At 37.6% G+C, this 27073-nt stretch overlaps 2 protein-coding genes across 3 annotated transcripts in view; both read right to left on the bottom strand.

Moving 5' to 3' along the window:
* Window positions 1-7081, bottom strand: part of phka2 (phosphorylase kinase, alpha 2 (liver)) — a 44513-nt gene extending 37432 nt beyond the window's left edge. For both annotated transcript variants that reach the window (XM_051672191.1, XM_051672190.1), the window contains exons 1-8: window positions 6472-7081; window positions 4741-4899; window positions 4481-4528; window positions 3533-3701; window positions 1924-2006; window positions 1761-1841; window positions 1582-1680; window positions 1075-1221 (exon numbers count right to left, since the gene is read on the bottom strand). In XM_051672191.1, the coding sequence (XP_051528151.1) occupies window positions 1075-1221; window positions 1582-1680; window positions 1761-1841; window positions 1924-2006; window positions 3533-3701; window positions 4481-4528; window positions 4741-4899; window positions 6472-6549 (864 nt within the window). In that variant the 5' untranslated portion in view covers window positions 6550-7081. The remainder of the gene's footprint in view (window positions 1-1074; window positions 1222-1581; window positions 1681-1760; window positions 1842-1923; window positions 2007-3532; window positions 3702-4480; window positions 4529-4740; window positions 4900-6471) is intronic.
* A 730-nt stretch (window positions 7082-7811) lies between these two features.
* The window catches only part of col6a2 (collagen, type VI, alpha 2), a 29606-nt gene continuing 10344 nt past the window's right edge, over window positions 7812-27073 (bottom strand). The window contains exons 11-28 of the mRNA XM_051672199.1: window positions 24578-24631; window positions 24424-24486; window positions 24270-24332; window positions 24134-24187; window positions 23983-24018; window positions 23841-23903; window positions 23278-23340; window positions 23118-23180; window positions 21237-21299; window positions 21078-21128; window positions 20869-20967; window positions 20408-20470; window positions 19657-19692; window positions 19517-19562; window positions 19279-19431; window positions 14125-14580; window positions 13996-14034; window positions 7812-9317 (exon numbers count right to left, since the gene is read on the bottom strand). Coding sequence (XP_051528159.1) covers window positions 8716-9317; window positions 13996-14034; window positions 14125-14580; window positions 19279-19431; window positions 19517-19562; window positions 19657-19692; window positions 20408-20470; window positions 20869-20967; window positions 21078-21128; window positions 21237-21299; window positions 23118-23180; window positions 23278-23340; window positions 23841-23903; window positions 23983-24018; window positions 24134-24187; window positions 24270-24332; window positions 24424-24486; window positions 24578-24631 — 2067 coding nt within the window. The 3' untranslated portion in view covers window positions 7812-8715. The remainder of the gene's footprint in view (window positions 9318-13995; window positions 14035-14124; window positions 14581-19278; window positions 19432-19516; window positions 19563-19656; window positions 19693-20407; window positions 20471-20868; window positions 20968-21077; window positions 21129-21236; window positions 21300-23117; window positions 23181-23277; window positions 23341-23840; window positions 23904-23982; window positions 24019-24133; window positions 24188-24269; window positions 24333-24423; window positions 24487-24577; window positions 24632-27073) is intronic.

Genomic DNA, 27073 nt, shown 5'->3' with positions numbered 1-27073 from the left:
TTCTTGTCATTAAAGGACCTTGAATAGGTCATTCATGCATTTATTTTGCCCGTCTGGATTACAGTAACTCCTTTTAAATAGGTATTAGCCATGCCTCCCTATCAAGATTACAAATGGTCCAAAATGCAGCAGCAAGAATGCTGGTGGGTGCTCGCAAGCGGGACCATATTACTCCGATTTTACATTCTCTTCCCTGGCTCCCTGTTCAATACAAAATTGGTTATAAATTACTGCTTTGGGGGGCCTGGGTATCTCAGCGAGTATTGACGCTGACTATCACCCCTGGAGTCGCAAGTTTGAATCCAGGGCGTGCTGAGTGACTCCAGCCAGGTCTCCTGAGCAACCAATTGGCCCGGTTGCTAGGGAGGGTAGAGTCACATGGGGTAACCTCCTCATGGTCGCTATAATGTGGTTTTCGCTCTCAGTAGGGCGCCTGGTGAGTTGTTTGTGGATGCCGCAGAGAAAAGCGTGAAGCTTCCACACGCGCTACGTCTCCACGGTAACGCGGCACGTGATAAGATGCGTGGATTGACGGTCTCAGACGCGGAGGCAACTAAGATTCGTCCTCCGCCACCCAGATTGAGGCAAGTCACTACGCCACCACGAGGACTTAGAGCGCATTGGGAATTGGGCATTCCAAATTGGGGAGAAAATCTAAAAAATAGATAAATAAATAAATTACTGCTTTTTGTTTTTTAAATCTCTCAATGGATTAGCGCCCTCATACCTTGCTGATATGCTACAAACACATAAAGCTTTTGACAGTTCCTAAATCTAGACTAAAGATGAGGGGCAACCGCACCTTTGCGTTAGCGGCCCCTAAACTTTGGAACAACTTACCAAATTATATTAGAACTGCTTTAACAATATCTCATTTTAAAACTAAGCTGAAAACATATTTGTTTACCATGGCTTTTAACCAACCTTAGAGGCTGTATGTTGCATTTGTTGTGTGTTTCTGTATGGGTATGTATAGGTTCTTCTTCGTATGGATTGTACAGCACATTGGTCAGCATCTGTTGTTTTAAACTGTGCTCTATAAATAAAACTGAAATAACATTGTTCCAACAGTACCTGCAGCTTAGTGATGATTTCACCCTTGGTGATGTTGACCAGATCTGCGTCCTCTACTGCAAACGCAGGAAATGAGATCACAGACAGCAGACCAGCATCGATCTCTTTCGAGGTGGAAGCTCGAGGCAACATAGAGCACAAGATAGACTAGACATGCAGAAAAGAAACACAACCTTGACTCAGGAAAACATAGATATCTTCAAATAGAGAAACAGTGTTTTGATCGTTATACTAGGAATATTCCGGGTTCAATACAAGTTAAGTTTCTAAGGCATTTTTGTCATTTTTGGTGGCATTTTTGCATTGAGCCCCCCTTAATTTTTGACCCTATAGGTGATGTGCAGAGATAAACACAGTAGCTGGTGAACAGCTGTTTCACATCATTGCTGTTATTTTATTGTGTATTGCATCACAGCTGGAACACTGTTTTGACCAGTCAACAACCAGAAGCGGCTCCGAAGAACAACATCTGAAAAGCACGACCAGCCAAACATCTCTGTCAGTTACCTGACAATGTTCTACTTCATCTGGGAGAACATGGATCACTGATTTTGGACCTCCATGAGCTCCAAACATGTCAAGCTCATCAATGGCCTCCAGAGCCGCCTGGTAACACATAAACAAATAAGAAAAATCAACTTTGCAACAAGCAAAAATGTCAAAACAAGAAAAGATTACTGTCCTACTTTAGCCATTCCGACAGAGCTGCCGTTCAGTTCCGGGATCCCCTGATTGGTCTTGTCCCCTCTCTCCCACATCCCATAATCCTGCAGTGAAGTGTGAACAGACTGTGATGCCAGTTTGATCACTGTGATACTGTAAGCGCTTGATAAACAGGTGAGAACTTACAGCCACTTTATATGCAGCCTCGATGTAGAACACCAGGTTCTGGATGAACGCCACCTCGTCCAGATTACATATGATACGTAGACCTGCAATAAGATTGCAAGGACAATGAATCAATCATTCAAGTGTTGCTTTTTGTTCATGTATTTAAGTTTTAATGTCATCTTAATGCTGGTGAAATTAAATGTTTTACATTTCTCTTTTCAGTGGAGAACAGACCAAAATATTGATCTCATCATGAACTCAAGTGCGTTCCCAATTTTTGTCCAATCAAATGCTGTCTAGAATGTTCTGTTCTATTATTTTCTATTCTATTCTGCTCTATTCTGTTCTATTTTATTATTTTCTGTTCTGTTCTTTTCTATTCTTTTCTGTTCTATTAAATTCTGTTCTGTTCCATTCTGTTCTATTATTTTCTATTCTATTCTGCTCTATTCTGTTCTATTTTATTATTTTCTGTTCTGTTCTTTTCTATTCTTTTCTGTTCTATTAAATTCTGTTCTGTTCCATTCTGTTCTATTATTTTCTATTCTATTCTGCTCTATTCTGTTCTATTTTATTATTTTCTGTTCTATTCTATTATTTTATATTCTTTTCTGTTCTATTAAATTCTGTTCTGTTCCATTCTGTTCTGTTATTTTCTATTCTATTCTGCTCTATTCTGTTCTATTTCATTATTTTCTGTTCTATTCTATTCTATTCTTTATATTCTGTTCTATTCCATTATTTTATATTCTTTTCTGTTCTATTAAATTCTGTTCTGTTCCATTCTGTTCTGTTCTATTATTTTCTATTCTATTCTTTTCTATTCTGTTCTATTCTATTATTTTATGTTCTATTAAATTCTGTTCTGTTCTTTTAAATTCTGTTCTTTTCTATTCTGTTCTATTAAATTCTGTTCTGTTCTATTCTGTTCTTTTCTATTCTGTTCTATTCAATTCTGTTCTGTTTTATTCTGTTCTACTATTTTCTATTCTATTCTATTCTGTTCTATTCTATTATTTTCTATTCTATTCTGATCTATTCTGTTCTATTCTATTATTTTTTCTTCTTTTCTATTCTATTCTGTTCTATTAAATTCTATTCTTTTCTATTCTATTCTGTTCTATTCAATTCTGTTCTGTTTTATTCTGTTCTACTATTTTCTGTTCTGTTATTTTCTATTCTGTTCTATTCTGTTCTGTTCTATTAAATTCTGTTCTATCCTTTTCTATCCTATTCTGTTCTAATATTTTCTGTTCTATTAAATTCTGTTCTGTTTTATTCTGTTCTGTTCTATTATTTTCTGTTCTATTATATTCTGTTCTATTCTTTTATATTCTGTTCTGTTCTATTCCATTATTTTCTGTTCTATTAAATTCTGTTCTGTTCTATTATTTTCTGTTCTATTATATTCTGTTCTATTCTTTTATATTCTGTTCTGTTCTATTATATTCAAGAATCAAATCATGGTCTGTGATATAAATTGAAGGCTATTGGCTGTTAAAAAAATAGGTTTTCAATAGGTCCCACCCAAACTGTTTCAATAGTAAATATGTCAACACAGGAAGTAAAGCAAACCATTTCATGAGGAATTTAGGGATAAATCCACTCTATAGATTGTTCTGCTCACCTGAGGCAGTCATCTGAGCCAGTGTGAGCAGGTACAGTGAGGTGGCATCGACCTGCAAGTGTCCCCATTGGTCATCTCCAACTACTGTGGCACAGGTGGGTGTGTGATACTTGGCATGCAGGCAGTCCTTTGTGCTCTGTGTGTGTTTGAACTTCTCTACCTTTGCCACCTGTAGTAAAATGTGCACAGAAGTGTGTGTGTGTGTGTGCAGATATGTGCACATGTGCCCACCAAAGAATGAACAAACTAATGCATTGATAAATCAAGAGGAAGAATCAATGAGTAAGACCGGGGTGATGCATTCAGTTGCAAATTCTATCAAGTCAAGTCATCTTTATTTCTAAGGCACATTTAAAAACAACAACAGTTGAACCAAAGTGCCGTACAATTTCACACCAAGGTGCAACAGTATACACAAATATAAAAAAGAAATCAAACAAAGAAAAATCACATAAAAGGAAACATCAGCAAGCACCATATAAAAACCATCACTTAAATGGTATCAAAAGATAACGAGTACAGATAAGTTTTAAGGGAAGATTTAAAACTTGACAGAGATGGGGCAGACCTCACATGAGAAGGGAGACTGTTCCAGATTTTGGGGGCAACAACAGATCTCAAGCTCGATCTCTTTTCGACTTACAACGACAGCGGGGAACCGATAGAAGTTGATTACAAGACCTCAGTGTTCTAGGAGGCGATTATGGGTGCAAAAGGTCACTAATATATTGTGGAGCATGACCAGACAGGGCCCTGTACACATAGATCGGAATTTTAAGGTTAATTCTAAATCTGACAGGAAGACAATCAAGCGAAGCCAGTACAGGGGTAATGTGATCCCATTGTTTTGTCCCTGTTCAAAATCTAGCAGCGGCATTTTGGACCATCTGCAAACAAGATAGAGCACTATGGCTTAAAGGTTCAGAAAGTGGTAATAATATACAGTACCTGCCTCATCATACACTGCAGCAGTCCTTGCATTAGCTTCACCACACTCTGAAATAACAAATAAAATAAACAAATTATTTAAAGAAATGATGAGCAACACTATATGCTGAATAAATCTGTATTGCAGCAGTCCTGTACTCAAATACATTATAAAACCATAAAACAAGCACAATAAGACACTTTACAGACAGTGTTGCAGTCTTTGGCAAACACAGTTGTGTTCAATCAATGGTGTTTGGTGACAGGTGCTCATGTTTCACCTGCTCGAGCTCGTAGGCCTTGGCTTTATCCTCATCACGATCTGCATTCTTCCGGTACGCCATGCCAAGCCCCCACACTGCCAGGATGCTGTACACATTATCTCTGACCCAGGCGTCTTTCTGCTGCTCGCTGGCCGGCAGTAGACCCGTCACTGGATTCTGTACAGACAGGTCAGAACACTCTTTATTAACACACATAGTGAACAGGTTATAAAATACACATCATTTGAGCTCTTTTTTTATTTTTATTTCTAAACGCATTTATGTTTCTGAATACTTTTAAACACTTGTCACTTGCTAAGGAAATCAAATGTTTCTATGCTTTGTGTTTGTATTGCTGCTTATACTGTGTAGTATACTGCAGATTTTTCCTTTCACATGCTGCAGATAATACAAATATTTTCTCACCCTCATGTTATTTAAAGGTGACCTTTGTTCAGGTCTTATTTATTTTTAGATTCCTGCTGGTCAGTATGGCCCCAATGTTACAGAAGAATCTCAGCCACAGGAAACTCATAACATGTTACAGTATATGTGCGGGATTTTAATTTGTACATGTTTCACCCGTGGCTCTATAATACAGTATAACATTATTTACTTTGTTCTGTGCAGAATAGAATAAAACAGAACAGAATAGAATGGAATAGAATAAAATAGAACAGAATAGAACAGAACATAATAGAACACAATAGGATAGAACAGAATAGAACAAAACAGAACAAAACAGAAGTTCAGAACAGATTATAATAGAAAAGAACAGAATATAATATAACAGAACAGAGTAGAACAGAACAGAATAGAATAGAACAGAACAGAATTGAATATAATATAATAGAACAGAATAGAACAGTATAAAACAGAACAGAGCAGAATAGAACAGAATAGAATAGATCAGAGCAGAATAGAACAGAACAGAACAGAATATAATAGAATAGAATAGAACAGAACAGAGTCGAATATAATAGAACAGAACATAATAGAACAGAACAGAATAGAATAGAACATAATAGAATAGAACAGAATAGAATAGAACAGAATAGAACAGAACAGAACAGAACAGAACAGAATAGAACAGAACATAATAGAATGGAAAAGAATAGAACAGAGTAGAATATAATAGAACAGAATAGAATAGAACAGAACATAATAGAACAGAATATAATAGAACAGAATAGAACATAATAGAATAGAATAGAACAGAATGTAATATAATAGAACAGAATAGAACAGAACAGAATAGAACATAATAGAATGTAATAGAACAGAATATAGAACAGAAGAGAACATAATATAATAGAACAGAATAGAACATGATAGAATATAATAGAACAGAAAAGAACATAATAGAATAGAATAGAACAGAATGTAATATAATAGAACAGAATACAATAGAACAGAATAGAATAGCATAGAATAGAACAGAATGTAATATAATAGAACAGAATAGAACATAATAGAATAGAACAGAATGTAATATAATAGAACAGAATAGAACAAAACAGAATAGAACATAATAGAACAGAATATAATAGAACAGAAGAGAACATAATAGAATAGAACAGAAGAGAACATAATAGAATAGGACATAATATAATAGAATAGAATAGAACAGAACATAATAGAATAGAACAAAATAGAATGTAATAGAACAGAATAGAACAGAACAGAATAGAATAAAATAGAACAGAACAATATTTACTGTTTAATAGACAAGAGACCTTTTGTACTAACCTGATGGCATAATATTGTTTCTTGGACAAGTCTGGCAAATCCATCCAACCTCACTCCAGAATTACTGCGGCTCCTCATGCTGTCATCTATGTGAGCTCTAAACAAGTGGAAATTATGAAATGTATATAAAGAGAAACGCTTCCGTTTCCCAGTCGATTAGATATTAATGTGTCCATTCATAACCAGCCAAGTCGTGTCCATCCATCCCCTCCATTATGAAAAAGGAATACAATTCAATATGTCTTCAAGCATCAGTGTTAAAGCGAACAGTTCTGCAGGTTAATGACATATAAACACATCCCCCATGACTTCTTCACGTTTACAGCCGACCAAAGCAAAGCCGCGCTGTAGTCCCGCCCACACTGTGACATCACCCGCTTGAGTGACAGAAAAACCAAACGTTCCGTAATCCCGTCGCCTGCATGATGTACAGTCGTTTTAATCAAACATTCCCTTTCGTAGACAGTGCTTTATCTTCTCAACGCATTCTCTTGCTGTCCACATCTATTCCGAATAGTAATTCCAGCCAACATGTTTATGAGAACGTAATGTTATGAGAGTTAAAAGTGCGTTTAGATTCTCCTGTTCTGTCATTGCGGTCTGTCTACGGTATGCGGACTGGTCCAAAAGCGATTTGTTATTTAAGACAGCTCCTCTTCTGATTGGCTCATGATGAGGACAGCAAAAGTGCATTGAGTCATAGAGTAGAACAGTTTCTCAAGACATGCTTCTACATGCACAATCAATAAATGCACAAGTACATAATCCCTCCGTGCTAATAAACCATAGATTGGACGAGATGTATACTGTTAATAAAGTACACTAAAGATTCTCAATAGAAGTTTATATTCTAAGCCAACCCAGGGACCCCAGTTTAAAAAGAGATAGATTTTCTTGGTAACACTTTAAAAGAACTTTTATTAAAAAATAATGCCTATGAGTTACAAATGTCATGACATTTTTCTTCAATTCTACATATTTTCTCCATGGAGCCCTGGTCGAAAACCGTGGGACAAAGTCATAAATCAGTGTGCAACGCATGTTCAGAATCATTAATGTTATTCTATGACATATTTATGTTCAAGCAAGTGTTTGCATATTTTGTTTAATCTTGACAACAAAAGTGTCATATATTTCTGGAATGTACTGTATATTTTCGTGAACTTGCAGAGACTGTGTAAACCATTGACCTTGGTTGACCTTACACATTGCATTATTTTTACCATGACTCATGGACCGGTCCAAAGTCCAAAAACAACCCATGTGCACATTAGAATACCGAACTGCTCCTGATTTCTCAGTATATTGTTCAGTATGAACAAAAATCACAGACACAACAGTCGTGTTACCACAGCTTGGTTTATTGAACTAAAACTTTCGTTTGACAGCAACTATGGAATTCATCATTCAAGTGTCCAACAGCATGTCAAATACTCAAATTATTACTGTTATTTTTGCTTTTTGGAATTCAGTGACTATGTGTGATCATAGTGCTCATAACAATTGACTTAAACAATTAGTCAATTACGGCAAATTTACCATTTATATGAAAATGTACAGTAGGTGAACGTACTTTCTATATTTCACGAAATGTGGATGCTTAATCTGAAACACATAAAAAGAGTGCATAAAATGTGGGAGGTGGCATAGATTTATCTCAAGTTTTAATACAACTATGAAATCAATTCTTTAATCTCTAATATCGGTCAGTGTTTTGAGATATACAATTGGTCAAATGGCTTCTTGTTCCCCCTGAATTATTAGTTTACTAATGTGCATCGGATTAAAACACTTCTTTAATGTTATACAGGAAAAACTCCAGTCTTTCTCTGGTTTAGCACCTTGTGTAAAGGAATATATAAAACACAAATTCAGCTAGAGGCCTTTCAGCATAAAAATACAGATGTAAAAAAGTACAATTGCAACTTTGTCAAACTACACATTCAGTACATATTCTTTGGAGTGTTACTGGTAACTTGACCTCCTGGTTTACTGCAGAGTCATCCTATACCCGAAGCCTATTCTCCACTGGTGCATCATTGAGTTGAGACTAATCTTTAGAAGTGTCTACCAAGACATTTTCGGTTCAGCCCTTTTTAAAAGCTCTAATGACATTCAAGCCATTATCTCTGTATAACAAACCATCTTTTATGCACAAATTGACCAAATTAATCTGTTTTACTCGAAACATACCGCTGAACCCTCTGACACACCAACCACTCCCCTCTACTACGAACCCACCCCTCAGCAGATCCACCGAACAAATCGCTCAAAAAAGCTGGCTTTGTTCAGATGGGCAAAATCTTGACCCCTAAAAATGGCCGTCTGGTCTCCCAGTGCAAGCTTGGTCAGAATTTCCTTGTCAACATCGCTGCCCATGGCAATCACAGTGGCAACGCCCTCTGCCCTGCGCATGGAGCTAATGCCCTCCTCGAGGTTCTTGTTGCTGGTGACCCCGTCAGTGATGAAGACGAACGACAGCTCAGCGTTTCGTCTAGCCAAGCGGGTGCCTCTGCTCGTGACGATGTTATTGACGGCATAGATAATTCCACTTCCAACATTGGAAGTAGAGTCCAGGTACCTCATGTTGGCCAGGCCATCAGAGATGACGGTGAAGTTGGTGGAAAGTTTGAAGGCCAGTTCATGTTGGTTTTCGTCGCCGTACTGCAGAAGAGCCACACGGGCGTTCCGTTCATCGTCGTCTCCCTTGGCGAGGGTCATGCGGCGAGCGACGTTCTCTATAAACTCGCGTGCATAGCGGAAATTCTCCTGACCCATGCGCTCCGAGCCATCCAGCATAAAGATGAGATCTATCGGCCGCTGGACGCAGTTGGCTACTGCTGGCTCTATAAAACACAAAAACAGCAATGTTGGTCTTAGTTAAACTCTTGAGACTGATTTAATAAATGTAAGTCTGCAACTGAACACTGTCAAACCTAAAAGATCCTTAGTTCATTTGTCAGAGGATGTATCACATATAGCTTCTGTTTTATCATGGTTCCCGCACAATTTTCCAGGACATTTTATGTGCGCAATGGGTGTAATATTTAAACAAAAACACACGAGCGATCATAATGTATATTGAGGTTATTTGATTGTTTTGTTTTTTTCGTGTTCAACAGTTTAATTGTATTTAAATATATAGTGCCCAATTCCCAATGCGCTCTTAAGTCCTCGTGGTGGCGTAGTGACTCGCCTCAAACCGGGTGGCGGAGGACAAGTCTCAGTTGTCTCCACTTCTGAGACCGTCAATCCGCGCATCTTATCACGTGACTCGTTGTGCATGACACCACGGAGACTCACAGCATGTGGAGGCTCATGCTACTCTCCGCGATCTACGCACAACTTTCCACACACCCCATTGAGAGTGAGAACCACTAATCGTGACCACGAGGTGGTCACCCCATGTGACTCTACCCTCCCTAGCAACCAGGCCAATTTGGTTGCTTAGGAGACCTGGCTGGAGTCACTCAGCACACCCTGGATTCGAACTCACGACTCCAGGTGTGGTAGTCAGCGTCAATACTCGCTGAGCTACACAGGCCCCCCTAATCAAGTTGTCTTAAACATTACTTGAAATGTCAAGTTTTGGGCTCATAACTCAAATATCTATGTTCCCTGAATTTAAGATTTTAAGTGCTAATAATCAAACTATTGAGTACAAAATTAAGGCTATAGGGAATACTCATAATGCCTTGCGTTTGAATTACTGAATTTTGTTTCTTTGGTCAATGCAACATATGAGGGCATTTAAATAGTTGTTATTAAGAATTCATAGAGGTTTTTATCTCTTTTGTAGTATTATTTATGTTGTTTTATCGCAAATAGTTGTTTCGTTCGTGTGATCTGTGTCCTCTTTGGTCAAGTGTGACCCTGTTAACACTATTTCAGTTCTCCATGTGCATGCGCAGCTGAAGTACAGGTGTTTATGCATTTCTGTGGAGAAATAATTAAATTTTTTGATTATACCTAGAATCAGTTATAATCTTAATTATTTAAACTGTGTTATCGTACAACCTAAATTTGAGTCCATTCAATTAAAATTATTAAGTTAAATCAAAAACATTTAAATAGCCAATCTACGTTGAGTCTACTTGCATCTAGTTACCTTAACTTAAATAGTTAAGTTCATTCTGTATGATCACTTAAGTTAAGTAAACTTAATTACACAAGTTTTGGAGATGCCATTACTCAGTTCAATAAAGCGCAACACTGCCCGTCTACTTTTTCAGCCATCTGGGTTTCGGAAGTATTTTACCCATTTATTTCTTCCATAGACTTTTAATAAAATCCTTTATAAAAGAGTTGTGCGCCATGAACCAAACCAGCCAGCTCTGAGGAGAATCACAACATCAGGAACTTGTTTTGAGGCAAATAAGTATTTGAAAATCGGACAAAAAGAAAAAGATACAAGACTGTGTACTTACTGTCTTTCACAAGGGCACAAAACACAATCCCATGAAGCATTGCGAATGATGTAATTGAACAAAAAAAGATGGGATTATTGATGTTAGCTTGTTGATTATAAGTCATTCCATTCGATTACATCATTTACAGTCCGTCATGAGAGCTCGCGGTCGCTCAGAGGCACGTTTCACGGGTTTCGTTGGCCACGCTTCTCTGATTGGTGGATCTTTCTCTGCTGGACCATGAATTCCGCTATCAAACACGATTTTTAAACAATGAAGCTGAAATAATGAAGACGGATGGATTCAACAGATGCATATACCATCGATGAACACACTCGTAGCTAGCTCACTGTTGGTCTGTCTTTAAAGTTTTATAAGTTCTCGTTGAAAATGAATTCATCTGTGGGATACATTAATGGGATTTTTACTAACAGAACCAGACTGTTGCGCTCTATAGAGGGAACGAGTTTATTCAACCAACTGAGTAAAGCCAAGTTATTAGGGTTTTCAGTAAATTGTTTAGCAGCTCTATAAAGCTTCATATATACTGTCCAAATCTATGAGAAGCTACAGAATTCAGCCTTGATGTGCAAAGTGCAAAACTGATTTCAATGAATAAAGTGAAGTTTGCAATAAATGTCATGTACACTGACACATCTCCCGCCACATTTATCATAGAGACCCTGAGGATTCAAGCAAATTAACATAAACTAATGAGAGCACATTGCACATGCAAAGTATTCTAATCTGTTTAAATATGTTCATTCAGCTTCATTCAGAGATTACAGCACAGCAGGCGTTGAGGTGTAGAGACGAGGTTGACGTTTCACATTTTCTTAGCAAGGAACAGATTGTAAGAGTATTGCAAGCGGCATTGTAAGTGGTTGTTAAACTGGCCATGATGTTAACTATTTTACATGCTAGTTTCCATTACATTTTAGTTGTTAACGCAGAAATAGTTTTGGGCAGAAACTAAATTCATTCTTAAGCACAACTCTACAGCGAGGCCAAGGGTTTCCTATTCTTTTGATTTGATTTTTGAAATGACCAATCCATATCAGAAGCCTAACACAAGACCAGAGCTTTGTTTGGGTCTCCCATGATGTCAGAATAGACGACTCTAAACGAGTCAATGAACAGATTGGTCCATCTCTGTTTTTCAGGTCCAGAGGCCTGTTTCGCTCTCTGGGCTGTGTAAGCCAATGTAGCTACAGCCCTGGTGTAGGTATTGGGGTGCTTGGCCTCTTGTAGATTATTGATTACGTTTGCATCGCTCGGTACAGTGTTCGGGACGGGACTGTCCTTCCCCTCCTCTGCAAGGGCGTCGTGTAAGGGATACCCATCCACGAAGACACCACATCTGCAAGTGAGTGTTGAAACAATAGTTTAAGGGGCCTCCTAGCAACTGGCTCCGCCAAGTTGCTTTTTCGATTTTTTTAATCTGTGTTTAGCTAACTGTAGAGCCGAGGAGGCTCTACACTAACACTCTCTCAAGGAAACGTCATTCTACCAGTGTTTATCTGTGCATGACCAAAGAGTTTTTCCTGTAGCATTTCTGCCTTGTTTCAGAGGACTCTGGCCAGCTGTGGATATTCATCTGATTTGATTGTTTTTAATGAGAAATATTTCTTTTTAAATAGTAGTAGAGGTAAGTTACTGCAAATGTATCATCCTGTTACATGTTTTTCATCAGCTGGTATCACATATCCATAGTTTTCCATACACATGTCTGTTCGTGGGCTATATTTGAGCATGCAATTGCGCAAACATTCAATATCCGAACATAAGCAACACTATACAGAATTCTCAGAAACGAGGTTAAAAGGTTCCAACACCTATATTTTGGTAGTGCGCATATAAAAAACTCTAGAAAGGAGTGTGAATAACTTTTATAACATATACATTAGGTTTATAGCGGTATAATTCAGAAGTCTAACAAATTATTCCATGAGATTGTTATGAAAGCATACGATAAGATTTGATGAGAAACAAACTGAAATCTAATGTATTATTTAGTGCAAATATTCACTGACCGTTGATCTCATGTGTGCGTTCATGATAGGACACGAGAGCAACAGTTCACTCAGCCCCCTCACGACACTGGGGTGTTCAAGATAAAACTAGTTTGTTTATCTAAAAACAGGTCGTCCACAACGATAGTGACAACAGAACACAACACAACTGCACACAAAACAGAGAACAGTCTGTCATTTGCCATCAGGTTTGGATACGGTGTGACTGTGACGTCCTGTAGCCTCCTCTATGTACCTCTTACAAGTACTCTTCAAAAAAATAAGGCTGGGCATAGAAATGCATCAATTCTTGGACTACAGACTCTTCAGACATGTTTAGTAAGTTCTGATGTCTTGTTTGTGTGCAGATGTGTTGTGTTCTGTTGTCACTATCACTGTGGAGGACCTGTTTTTAGATAAACAAAACGAGTTTTCACTTGAACGCCCCAATGTCGTGAGGGGGCTGCGTGAACTGTTGCTCTCGTGTCCTATCATGAACACACACAGGAGATCAACAGTCAGTGAACATTTTCACTAAATAATACATTAGATTTCAGCTTGTTTCTCACCAAATCTTATCGTATGCTTTCATAACAATCATGAGTCTCATGGAATAATTTATTAGACTTCTGAATTATACTTTTGTGTTCTTTTGAAGCTTGAAGAGGTTAATCCCCTGTGCATAACTATTGCTTTACAAAAAATTATTTTATTAAAATGCTGATCGTTGATAGTATTCCTGGTAGCGTGCACGCACAATTTTGTGCATTTTGTATGATTTTAAAGAGAAAGCATCAATAATATAGCCTCACCACATAAGGCCTACATTTATTTAAGCCTGTTTTTGTTCATTTATTTCTTATTACTAATACAACTGCTATTAGCTTCATCCAATAATGCTGAATAAGCGATATTGTACATATTATGAAGAGTACATGGCCCCTATTCAAACCCTGTGAAAAAGGCAATTAGAATACAGCTGTGAAGTATGAACAGATGAAACATAATGTTTGTAATTTGTGGCTTTAAAACATCTGTAAACTTTCTTAATCTTGTTGGGGACAGATTAGAAAAAGTTATTGAAATATAAAATTCTCACTTACCACTTTTGCATGGAAGGTCGGGACATACAATCACTGGATCTAAAACATAAAACACGGTGTTAATGTAATGGATTTGTACATTTTAGGGATATCATGTTGGCAGATTGAAGGCCAGTTTCCAGGACTCACCTGGGCAGAGTACGGTCTCAATTCTATCAATGAAATCCTCCGCGACCAGATCAGCGAATCGTCTCATGCCCATGACCCTGCCATCTTTTCTGCACGCGATGGACTTCAGGCTCTCATTCTCCTCTGGCTGATCGAACATGTCGCCAATACCGATGGCGTTTACGTCAATGGTGGTGTCTGTGCACAGGTAATTAAGCAGTTTGTCATCATCGCGTGGGTCGTATCGTCCGTCTGTGATCACAACCACCGTCACGTTAGCCTTAGCACGACGGCTGTCACGGATCAGGTTATCGTAGGCGAACTTCAGGGCCGAAGGAGTCCACGTTCCTCCGGCAATCCACTCCAGCTTCTTCACGGCTTCTTTGAAGGCAGACAGAGAGTCGATCTTGGAGTCGTTGAGGCGAATCGCCTGGAATGTTCCGTTGTGACTGTACTGGACGACGCCGACTCGAGTTCCTGCGAAATATAACAGATGCAAGTAGAGTCAGATGCAACATGAGGGTGAGTAAATAATAACAAGTTATATATTTATATATATATACAGTATATATAAATATTGCATATAAATTAAGGAAATATACATTTTAGATTTACAAACATTCCCTTTGCAAATAGAATAGAAGTAGAAAAAAGACTCCTGCAACTGATGGTATGAATCTCAACACCATTGATTCAGTCTGGGATAGGGCTGGGTATTGATATAGATTTCCCGATTCAATTCCGATTCACAAGCTCTTGATTCAATTCTGATTCGATATCGATTCATATGGGTATATTTCTGTTATAATGCCCCTTTTGCTTACATATGAAAGAAATGATCTCCCAGCTAATGCTGTAAATTATACACGGGGCCCTTTAAGTAGGTACATTACGAAAATATTAACTTTACTGATTATATTTGATAAGTTCTTCATCATTTTGGTCACATTTATGCTTTTTAAAAACTAATAAATCAATGTATTCAATCAATAAGTATGATATTATATTGCATATATTATTTTTTGTTACATGTTTATTGTTTAATTGCATAATGTGTACTATTTACAGATGTTTACATTGATTTGTTGAACATGTGCTAAAAAAACGGTACTGTCCCTTTAAGTAAACCAGCATTTCTGTAAACAATGTCTTTAAATTAGTGCATGTTAATACAAGAGAGACTCAAATGGCTTTATCTCTTCAGTGTCATGCCTGATCAGGATTAAATGTTTATTTATTATTATGTTTATTATTTTTGATCATCAACTGACTGTAAAGAACAGAATGGATATTAAAAGAGACATTATTCAGTGACATATGGGTTGAGTGGATCTCATCTTTGGACATGCAGAACAACTTTTATTCACTTTAGTCGCATAGCACAAAATTTGGTTGCAAATGTGATTTCTTCTCAATATAGTGGAGTTGCAGTTGATCTTGGGATTTAAGAATTGATATCAAGATTGTTCAAATGAAGATCACGATGCATCGGAAAGTCAATATTTTTACCCACACCTAGTCTGGGATTACCTGAAGACAGAGAAGCCATTATTGAGACAATACACAGAACTGTGGCAAGTAGGGATGGACGGATCGATCGTAAAGTATTGATACTTCCGATACTGATGTTGTATCAAAAATATCGATCCGCACACAAAAATATCGATTCAAAAAATATTTTTTTTAAACTAGGGATATTATTATTATTTGGTTACAATGAACAATAATCATAAGCTTTAAAATGAAATAAAAAGGATTAGGCTTTATTAGCAAATACTTGTGCAGGATGGGAACTATTTCTTCTTCCGCTGATCTTCACATGCATGCTGAAAAACACAAGCAGACAAGCGCTTGTGCCATCACAAGACTCGTTCAAACAAGAGCGATCAGTGCCTTGTAGAGGTAATGAGAGAAAATCAGAGAACCAGCTTTTGGACAGTAGTGTAGTCTAGGGCACACGGCGTATGCCCACCTATCTTTCTCAGGATTCTGCGGATGCCCACCTGAAATAAGTGATGATAAGTATGGCCGCCAGAACAACGAGTATTCTTTTGACCTGGAACTTTTTCAATCTACTAATGCGATGCCGCAGCACCGTTTTATTTTAATAAGTGTACAGAGATTCTCTCTAAACGTGCACGGAGCTGCAGAAGTCGGGAGCGCAACTGATGGCATGGGCAAAACAGACAGTCCGACTAATCTGATCCACCAATCAGAACGTTCATTTCAGATGTGATTGGATATTGGTAACCAATTTCAGTTCAGATGTTTTCCATTTCAGTAAGGGGCGGGACATTTCCAGCGTCTGATGCACAAGCATCCCTGGAGTAACTATAATTTGAACTGTAAATTTATTTCCCTGCTAAACGTGTGTATATATATATATTGCACCCATGCTAGTTTTTGCTCTCTCTCTCTCTCTCTCTCTCTCTCTTTTGCCTTTTGTCGGTGATGCCTTTTTCTCGTGATATCAAATCATTTCAATTTATACTTCAAAGTAGGAAAACAATTTCACTATACACTGAAAAGCACATTATAGCACACAAATAAAAAAATAACAATTAATTCTCATGTAGGCTATATATGGTAATACAAGATAAGGCATTAAGGTGAATATTATTACACTTATATTAGCTATAGAATGCTTAACAGTCTATTATGTATTATGAATTAGTTTATTAGTAATTATAAAGTATTAACAATTTTCATAGTAGCCTAATGAAAGGAACATTAATGACACATATTAATTAAAACATTTTTTTTTATTAAATATTAATTTATTCTTTCATAAATTCATAGTATGCCCACCTCTTCAGACACTACACCACTGCTCCTGGAGTAAATTCACTCTAAAATAACAACATTTCTAAATGTGACATTTAATATTTCTTATAATTGTGTGTAATTTTTGTTAATAAGTAATTCAAATATAGTTAATTGTTTGGTAACTATGTTTTATAAATACCATTGTTAAACTATAGTTACTGTAGTGATACCATGGTTATTTTTTGTAAGGGTAAACAAAACAGAAGTCCAATAATTTTCTGTTTATGCTCACAAATGTAAAAAAAATAATTATGACTTAAATTATGACTAAAAATGATATTTTATATTACCCATTTTATCCCAAGATATCCGCCAAAAAAAAAATAAAATAAAAAAAAATAATAAAAAAAAAAAAAATATATATATATATATATATATATATATATATATATATATATATATATATATATATTTAATAGAAGTATCGGTATTGGTATCGAAGAGATAATAAGTGGTATCACCCATCCCTAGTGGTTAGGGTCAGAAATGAATGGTGGCTTATGGCAAAAATGCCACTGAAAGTGACAAACATGCCCATGAAATGTAAAATGTAGGAGCCAAAAATGCCCTATAATGACTTCCCATATATACTGATATATATAATATATTTTCTAATATTTTATTCTAAACCTAATACATATTGGGCTCTATATTCATGAGTGTGCAAAGTGCAGTGCTAGGCGCTACGACCATGTACAACATCTTATCCAATTTTCATGAGAGCACTAATTCTAAGTGCAATTTTCATGCCAGTGCAAATGGCCGTGAGTGAGAGTATTTGCACTACTGTGGGTGTAGGCGTGCACACTGTGGGTGTATTGTATATAAATGAAGTGGTGCAAAGCGCAATTTGCTATTTTCCTAAGAATCTGGTCGTTGCGCTAAGACGTTTCAGTACCACCTCTTATCTCAGTGCAAAGTCCAAATTTAGTTCCTATATTTGCAGTTTGAAGATTTCACCAGCAGGTGTTACTAAAGTTCATGTCCAAACTCTGAAAATGCAGCGCAACATCAAACTATGTCTCTGACAATCAAAAAAAATGATGAGATTTCTGTTAAACTTTCTAGAGGTCATGGTTTATTTTTTATTGTTATGTTTATATGTGTTATTATTATTGCATATTTACAATTGTATTTATGATCTAATGTATATTGGTATTTTTCCACCCGTTGTCGTAGTGATTTTTAAGTCTCTGAAAGGGGCCGGTGGAAGAAGTTGGACAGAGTAAAATTTTTGGATTTGGTATGATTTTTTGGACCACTTTGTTATTTTGATCATATTTTCGTTTCTTTGAAGTGTCATTTGAATTTAGAAATACGTTTGGTTTAATTTGTATGTGTTTCAGTAAATGCATACATTTTTTCAAAATCAGAATCGACTGGTAGAAGTGAAGTGCGCGCTGATACAATCACTGTTAATACTAGCCATGATTTGTGTGTCAGTAGATGAAAATGATTAATAATACTTACATTCTGTGTAATTTAATGGAGCCTTCATCCAAGTTATGACGAGAACTTTTTCCATGCGTATAAAAGCCATTTAACAAGGACGCACAAAATTACGTAAATCCATATTTCTATTCTTCTAATGAATTGCATACAGTCTATTTACACTAATAACTTCTTATGAATGTACTGTATTGTATCACTGGTGCTTGACAGGGAATGGACAGTATAATAGGACGGAGACGGTGCCGAAAATGAACCTCCCTCAACCCGATTAGCGCCTTGCAGAACGATTTCACAAAACCCACTTGCGCCTAGACAAAGCGCATCCTTGCACAAAAATACCAAAACTTCATGGGCATGCCCATTGACTTTGCACTTATGAGTGAAGGCGCTGAGTTGCGCGTAATGCTTGCGCTCTTAAAATAGGGCCTATTATCACTAAAAAATATTTAAATGTATAGGTAACAACCTTACTGAATGAATTTGGAATTTATAATAATTAATCGATTAAATTCAAGTATTTTACATAAGACGACGACACAGTGTGCTTTTTAAAACGCCATCATTAAGGTAAAAATTCCCTTAAAATTCTGATCCGGGGCAAATATTGCCCAATAATACAGAAGTTAATTTCTGACCCTGACTGTTGCAAGTTCTCCAAGACGTTTGGAATAACACTGTGCACAAGTGTATTTAGAAAAACTGGTGCTGTTTTAAAGGCACAGGGGGTTCACAACAAACACTGATTTAGTTTTTGTTATGTTTACTGCACTTTAAATGAAATTAATTGATAAATAAAAATATTTAATGGCATTAATTTTGAAAACATCCTCATTATACAACAATTTTCTGCCAAAGCTGCCTAAAACTGTATATATGTATGTTTTTTTTTTTTTTTACCCGTTTCAGAATTGGGATCTTTTGCCATGGATCCCAGTCTGTTGAGGGTGTTGATGACAAAGTTCTTCTCCAGGGTGAAGTTTGTCAATCCCACACTCTCTGAGCTGTCAATCACAAACACAATATCCAGGGCACCACATCTCTTTTCACAGTCTGAAACAGAAAAGAAAAAAACATTTAACCTACGCCAACACAGCAATACATTCATTTTTCTAAAAGGTTTAGAAAAGAATCTTACCACAGCATCCACAGGTCTCTCTGATATAGTTCATGACGTCACATTCCTGAGAAAACATACCACATATTCAATATGCACCCCTAGAGTAATGATGTACATTCACGAGATAATTAAGAGATAAATTAAGATTTTATGCTCACAGTAAGGCCGGGGTCTCCCTCTGGGCCAGGGTCACCCTGTTAAACATACAATATTTGAATTCATTTAAAGCAGTGGTTCTCAACCTTTTTTTGATGAACGCCCCCCCTACTTAATTCCCTTAATTCTAAATGCAAACAAAACCAGTTATATTTTCTTACACTCAAACAAAAATATTTTAGCCTTTTTTTTTTCTCACGGGTTCTGGCAGCGGTGCAATGATCAGAGGTGCGTGTTTAAAAGTTCGAGACCGGTCTGTGAGAAAAATGCACCTGCTTTGCGCTCGCGCTGCTCTGTACATTGAGCCGTATCCATCTATAGAGTCATACAAGTGCATTAGCCGAGGTTGTGACTTCACCCGTCTATTTGACGATGCTAAACCAAATACTTCAGATGCGTCGCTAGACTTCAACCCATATAACGGAGTCTAGATAAACATTTTAATGCAAACAGGAACTTGACGATATATCTGATTAACATGACTGATAAATGCCTCCCTCTCTACTCATTTGCTCTTAGCACCCCCTGGCATCCTTTGAATGCCCACTGGGGGGCAGTACCACCCCCGTTGAGAACCCCTGATTTAAAGTAAAATATAAAGTTTGCTTAAATTGCATTGATAAACAACAACAGTTTAGTTGTGCAATGTTGTCATTTATAGGTGAACTACTCTTACAACGTGTAATGAAATATCGGTCAAGATGAAATATCCCGCACCTCCTTTCATCATATGCACTAAACATGTTTACTCACGTCTCTTCCCGCATCTCCTCTCGGCCCTCTCAGTCCAGGCTCTCCTTCGGGTCCGGGCTCTCCCTTTAACACAATAATACGACTTCTTTACACTACTTAACACTGGATGTCTGAACTCTTAAAGTCAACATGAAATCATGTTTTACCCCTTTTAATAACTGACCCTTTTTAGTAATAGACGTTTTTTTTTTAGTGTTTGTAATCTTTCATCAAAGACAAATGTGCTTCGTCTCTGAAAGATCCAGTCTTATTGGACGTCTTATTTTTAACCCCTCCCTTCCAACCAGCTGTCATATAGAGACAAAATCCCATCAGTTCCTAAAAGGATAACATCAAGTCCTGCTCTACATCTTTGTCCTTGTTGAACATCCTGTTTTACACACTGTAAAAGTAAAAATGGTTACAAACATTGTTCAGTAAAACTCATTAACACATTCTGATCAATGAGATAACTTGCTCACTGGCAGTCCTGGAGTTCCTTTTGGGCCTGGGTCACCCTTTGGTCCACAGTCTCCTCTACTTCCTCTGGGACCCGGTCTACCTTTGTCACCCCTGTCACCCTGTGGAACAAATCATCAGGTCAGTTTAAATGTACGCGAGGGATAAGAAATAAGGGTCTTCCTGTACATTATCCCGACATGTGATGTAAAACAATGTAAAATCACAGTACCGTAGGTCCTCTCTGTCCAGGATAGCTGAACCCAGTTCTACCAGTATCTCCCTACAATAAGAACAAAGGCCTTGCATTCACAACTAATCTGTGTTACAACAAACCACTGATTTGATGCATGACTCATGTTTAATCCTCAGTGGACACTCTTTAATGTACCTTTGGTCCAGGGGGGCCAGGATCTCCTCTTGGGCCTGCATCACCTGGGTCACCTGTGGTACCCTATAACAGAAAGAACATGCTGTAAATGAATACATTCCAGACCCACTCAAGACATCAGATACAACTTCAACACCATAACATTAAAAATGTGTTTCATCAGGTTGTGTTGCACTTACTGCCCCCTGCTGAAAACAGGTAGTACTTCAAGCTTAAATTGTTCCAATGATAGGAATATTGCTTATTACAGTCCGTGGACATGATTAATAACGTTAATTTTCTAACGTGTTATTTTTTATATAATTAATTGCACAAAAAGAACTTGTTAAATCGTCAGCTAGGGCTGTCATGATTATGAAATTTAGATGTCAATTTACTGTCAAATGATGACTGATTGTCTCTTTTAGGGCTTTTAGTCAAATAAATTCTCTTTTTTTTTTTTCTCCCAATTTCGGAATGCCCAATTCCCACTACTTAGTAGGTCCTCGTGGTGGCGCGGTTACTCACCTTAATCCGGGTGGTGGAGGACAAGTCTCAGTTGCCTCCGCTTCTGAGACCGTCAATCCGTGCATCTTATCACGTGACTCGTTGTGCATGACACCGCGGAGACTCGCAGCATGTGGAGACTCATGCTACTCTCCGTGATCCATGCACAACTCACCACACGCCCCATTGAGAGCAAGAACCACTAATCACGACCACGAGGAGTTTACTCCATGTGACTCTACCCTCCCTAGCAACTGGGCTAATTTGGTTGCTTTGGAGACCTGACTGGAGTCACTCAGCACGCCCTGGATTCAAACTCACGACTCCAGGGGTGATAGTCAGCGTCAATACTCGCTGAGATACCCAGACCCCCCCAGTTCTCATATTTCTTAAGATGCATGTGTGCTTCATACACCTTAATAAGTCATTTTTACATATTTAACTTCAAATATATAAAACAAATAATAAAATAGGGATATACGATTTCCTTTTAAGGGTTTAAAAACTTAATGTTTAAATATCAAAATATTTCGAAATACTTTTTAAAATTATGTCTCTCTTTTTGGTAAACTTCAGTTTTTCCAAAGACTACTTTGAAGATGCTCAAATATAACACAGTTTTGATTTATTTTGGATTTTGTTTAGTCACAACATAATTCCCATAATTCCATTTATGTTATTCCATAGTTTTAATGACTTTACTATTATTCTAAAATGTGAAGAAAAAAATTTAATAAAGAATGAGTAAGTGTTTCAAAACTTTTGACCGGTGGTGTATATATATATATATATATATATATATATATATATATATATATATATATATATATATATATATATATATATATATATAATAAAATATATAATATAAAATGTGTGCATCAGAGTGCTTGAAAAGTGCTTCAGATGCTCATCTGGACAGGAGCTGATCTGGTTGTCATCCACAGTGCGGTTGGAGTTTAACTAAGTGACACAAACGTGCCGGTGATGGAATAATAGCATTTATATATTTGCGTAAAATTCCCTTATTTGGGCATTCAAATGTGATTGGAATTTGAAGTGCATAATAATCAAAAGAAAAAGAAATCGTGATCAGATGGTTATTTTAAAATCGTGACAGGCCTATCGACAGCCCTAATAAAAATACATTTACAGGATAACGAATGTAAAATGTAATGTCAACACAGTGGGCCATCCTTATTGTTGAGCCCTGGTTTCCATAAAAGGTTTCAAACTTAAAACACTGTGCGTAAAAGCATCAAATTACGGGGCAGCGAGGGAGCAAAAGCAGTTGCTTTTGGTTTTGGAGACAGACAATGTGCATGGGCGGCAAATGTGCGCCTAAAGATTAGACATTTATCAGTTGAGCCACAGTACTGATGGTCATTTTTTTACATTTCTTCCTGGTTCCCCAGGAGCTCCCGGCGGGCCTCTTGGTCCAGGAAGTCCTGTATCACCCTAGAGTTTCAAAATAAAAGCCAACAAATTTTTATTCTTTAATAATGACTACCTTAAAATCAACAGTAATAATCAGAAACGAATCAAAGATTCTCACCTTAGATCCTTTGTCACCGACTTCACCTGCCAGACCCCTCGGTCCCTCAGGGCCTGGTTCACCCTGTCAAACATTACAGTCATTTGAATTAATCGGTAAGGATGTTCAATTTCAGTCACATATGCCACCACGATGCGAGGGTGCTGGGTGGTTACCAGGGTGTTGGCATGTGGTTGCTAAGGTATTCTGAGTAATCTACATTACTATGCAGTTGTGTGTATGTTCTGGGTGTTCACTAGGTGGTTGCTTACTGACCCAAGTCAAAATGTCTCTAGATCTGACTGGAGTCCCTCCCCTTTAATGTAAGTCTATGGGTTTTTGTCAGGTGAAAATGGTAAGTGTGATCTGTTAGTAAAAGAACAGCACATCTCTCCTCAACAACACACATGATTTGAGGGATCATTCATGTCTGGAGCACAAACACTGCAGGACGACTTTAATACTTAAGAGTTAGCAGGTTTTGAGTAGTGATAGTGACGCTTGTGCTAGAGTCAGTTAAGCATGACATCAGTAGCTTTGTAAATGTTTGTATATTTTCATTTTCAATGACTCCAGACACTGACCTTGTCTCCTTTCGGACCATTTGGTCCAGTGTTGCCTTTAGGTCCAAAGTCACCTCGTCTCCCCTAAAATACAAGTGTAAAACATCACAAATCTGCCAGTTTTACATTAAGAAAATGGCATACAGAAAAAACAGCTCCTCACAGGATCGCCTTTAGGTCCAGGTCCCCCAATCGTCCCCTGTAAAACAAAACCGAATTCTCTTTAACATCATATAATATGTTAATAATCAAATTATCATTGATTTAGAATGTTAAAAATGAAAATAATGATGTAAATCAAAACAATTACATACAGGAGATCCTTTCAGGCCAGGAACTCCAGGTGATCCAGGACTTCCTCTCTCTCCCTGTAGGGGGTGTCAGAGAGTACAGTACATGACTATGATTGATGGTCAACATTTGTGTAATCTCTGAGGTTCGGCAACTTACTTTGGGCCCAGGATCTCCTACTGGGCCAGATGGACCTGGTCTTCCTGGACGACCTGGATCTCCCTGAGAACAAAGTGAGAAACCATGATATGTCGAACCCATAAGAAGAAATTCACAGGCTTATATTGAACTTTTATTTGTTAAATGTATGTACCTTCTCTCCCAGAGCCCCTGGAAGTCCAGAATCACCAACATCTCCGGGATAGCCATCAGGACCCTGTGAAAAGTCATTCATTTGTCAGTGATCATGTATAACACAAGTAACTCATATCCTGTTACTGCTAAGCAAAAGGAAAAGACTGACACACCTTGTCACCTGGGTCACCTTTGCAGCCAGGGGCGCCAATCCTGCCAATTTTTCCCTGTTAAAACATTGTAATTTCAACAGTCATTCATACAACTAGCATTTTATGACTCCCTGAGTTTCAAGTTACATTTTTAATTAAATTATTGTTGACATTCTTCAGCCTGTTTCAAAAATTTTGCACAGGCGGCACATTTTTATTTCAGCACCCATTTCAACAGGTTGCAGCATTCATACTTTGCACGAGGCGCAGAAGAGTTCCAGCGCTGAGCCTATGTTTTTCTACTCAAAACATGTTAAACTCAGCAGAAAATATTGGTAAAATGCTCTATAAACCTACAGTATTTATCAACATGAACTTTTGCAATGTTGGCTTTTATGAAGAAGGTTCACACACAGTGACAGACAAACAAACACTTTCTATATTCAGTAAGTCTGACTGAATCCAGATGATTTAGCAAGTTTAAATTCTGCATACATTGCAGTTTGATTTCCGTTCCATGTAGATGGCAGTACATTTTATGACGATGCTTATAATAATCATTACCAGTAGAAGCGAAGCCACTATTGCATCTGTTAGTTTTCTGTTTATTATTATTATTCCTTCGCCGTTGAAGTCTACCATATGGTAAAAAGTTGTGAAATTTGGCACACTGGTAGGGGAGAGTCTGAACATTTCTGGTGGCGAATTTAGGTTCTTTATCTCAAACGGACTAGCGCCACCAACAGGTCAAAGTTGCCCTTACGTTTCTGCTTGTAATTTTAAACCGTGTGTACTAGATTTTCCACCAACCTGAATTTAAATGAAAACTGTTTCTCCACCTACAAATTTGGTCCAGTTTGCAAGAAATTTGACTCAAGCCAATCGTCAGACCTAGCTGCAAAAAAAAAACACTTTTTATTTTTATATTCGAAACCATTCCGGAAAAATGGCCTTGCGAAAGCAACGAGGACGCCAAACAGGAAGTGAGGCTGTATCTCGGCAACGCTTGAGCATACTGACATGGAACTTGATATGTTTCATCACCACCATGACCTGAGGGTGCATGAGCAGCTTTCATGAGCCTTGTCTTATCATATTCCTTCGGACATGCAGAATACATTGATACCAAAATCTGACATAGGCAATATTGTCTGTCTGCCGTTTCTTTGCACTCCTCTAACAAATCTTGTCCAGTCTTCACTAAATTTCACTCATATGATCTTCAGACTGAGCCTCACAAAGTAATCATTTGGATTTTTGACATTCCAAACTGTTGGAGGAAAAAATGTCTCATAAATGTGACCATTAGGATGCCAAACAGGAAGTATCTATATACTTTGAGCTATTGAAACGAAACTTGGTTTATAATAATAATAATAATAATCATTTTTATTTATATAGCACCTTTCAAGGACCAAAGGATGCTTTACACAGCATAGGCAAAAACAGAAATTAACATATAAATTTATTTCAAGCATGTAAGCAAGCATACATAATACAAAACAAAAAACAACAAAAATAAAAAATAATAATACAGAGGAAACAGCTTTATGGGATCAATCAGTTGGAAAACATAGTATAAATAAATGAGTTTTTAATTAGGTCTTAAAGATCCGGAGTGATGTAGTTTCACGGAGGTTTTGGGGCAGTGTTTTGCAATGTTGAAACATCTGCCATCAACAGTAGTCAGTCTAAACTTAGTATGACAAGCACGTTTCCAGCACAGCATCTAAGAGTGCGGACGGAAACATAAGTATGGGTTAATTCATGACGCTGACTATCACCCCTGGAGTCACGAGTTTGAATACAGGGCGTGCTGAGTGACTCCAGCCAGGTCTCCTAAGCAACCAAATTGGCCCGGTTGCTAGGGAGGGTAGAGTCACATGGGGTAACCTCCTCATGGTCGTGATTAGTGGTTCTCGCTCTCAATGGGGCGTGTGGTAAGTTGTGCGTGGATTGCGGAGAGTAGCATGAGCCTCCACATGCTGTGAGTCTCCGCGGTGTCATGCACAACGAGTCACGTGATAAAAAGCGGAGGCAACTGAGATTCGTCCTCCGCCACCCGGATTGAGGTGAGTAACCGTGCCACCACGAGGACCTACTAAGTAGTGGGAATTGGGCATTCCAAATTGGGTAAAAAGTATGGGTTAATTCAGTCAAATATGAAGGTGCTACATGTTCTCACCACTATGCCCTGAAGCTACTAGAGCAATTATATTATAAGTACTTATTGCATTTAAACGGCTTTGCCAAAACTGCTATATCCTATTAATTTCACTAATGGTGATCTGTCACTGTTGGCTTGACCCCGTAATTGCTGCTCGCAGCTATATTTGCAATATATACCATTAATATTATAATCTAATAATTCTCAACAGTCAACTCCTGCTAACCTATAGATTTTGTGGCCATTATCACCAGAAATAATCAATGTGATAACTCAGAAATGACTTTATTTTCTGTATAGAGCTGCAGTTGTGTTACGCAGCAAGAACGCTGTCAGTGTGAAAGCGTTGT

The sequence above is a fragment of the Myxocyprinus asiaticus genome, chromosome 35, assembly GCF_019703515.2.
Source record: "Myxocyprinus asiaticus isolate MX2 ecotype Aquarium Trade chromosome 35, UBuf_Myxa_2, whole genome shotgun sequence".
NCBI classification, from domain to species: Eukaryota; Metazoa; Chordata; class Actinopteri; order Cypriniformes; family Catostomidae; genus Myxocyprinus; species Myxocyprinus asiaticus.
Note: the sequence above shows the minus strand (reverse complement) of the source record. Positions and strands in the feature narration are given on the sequence as shown.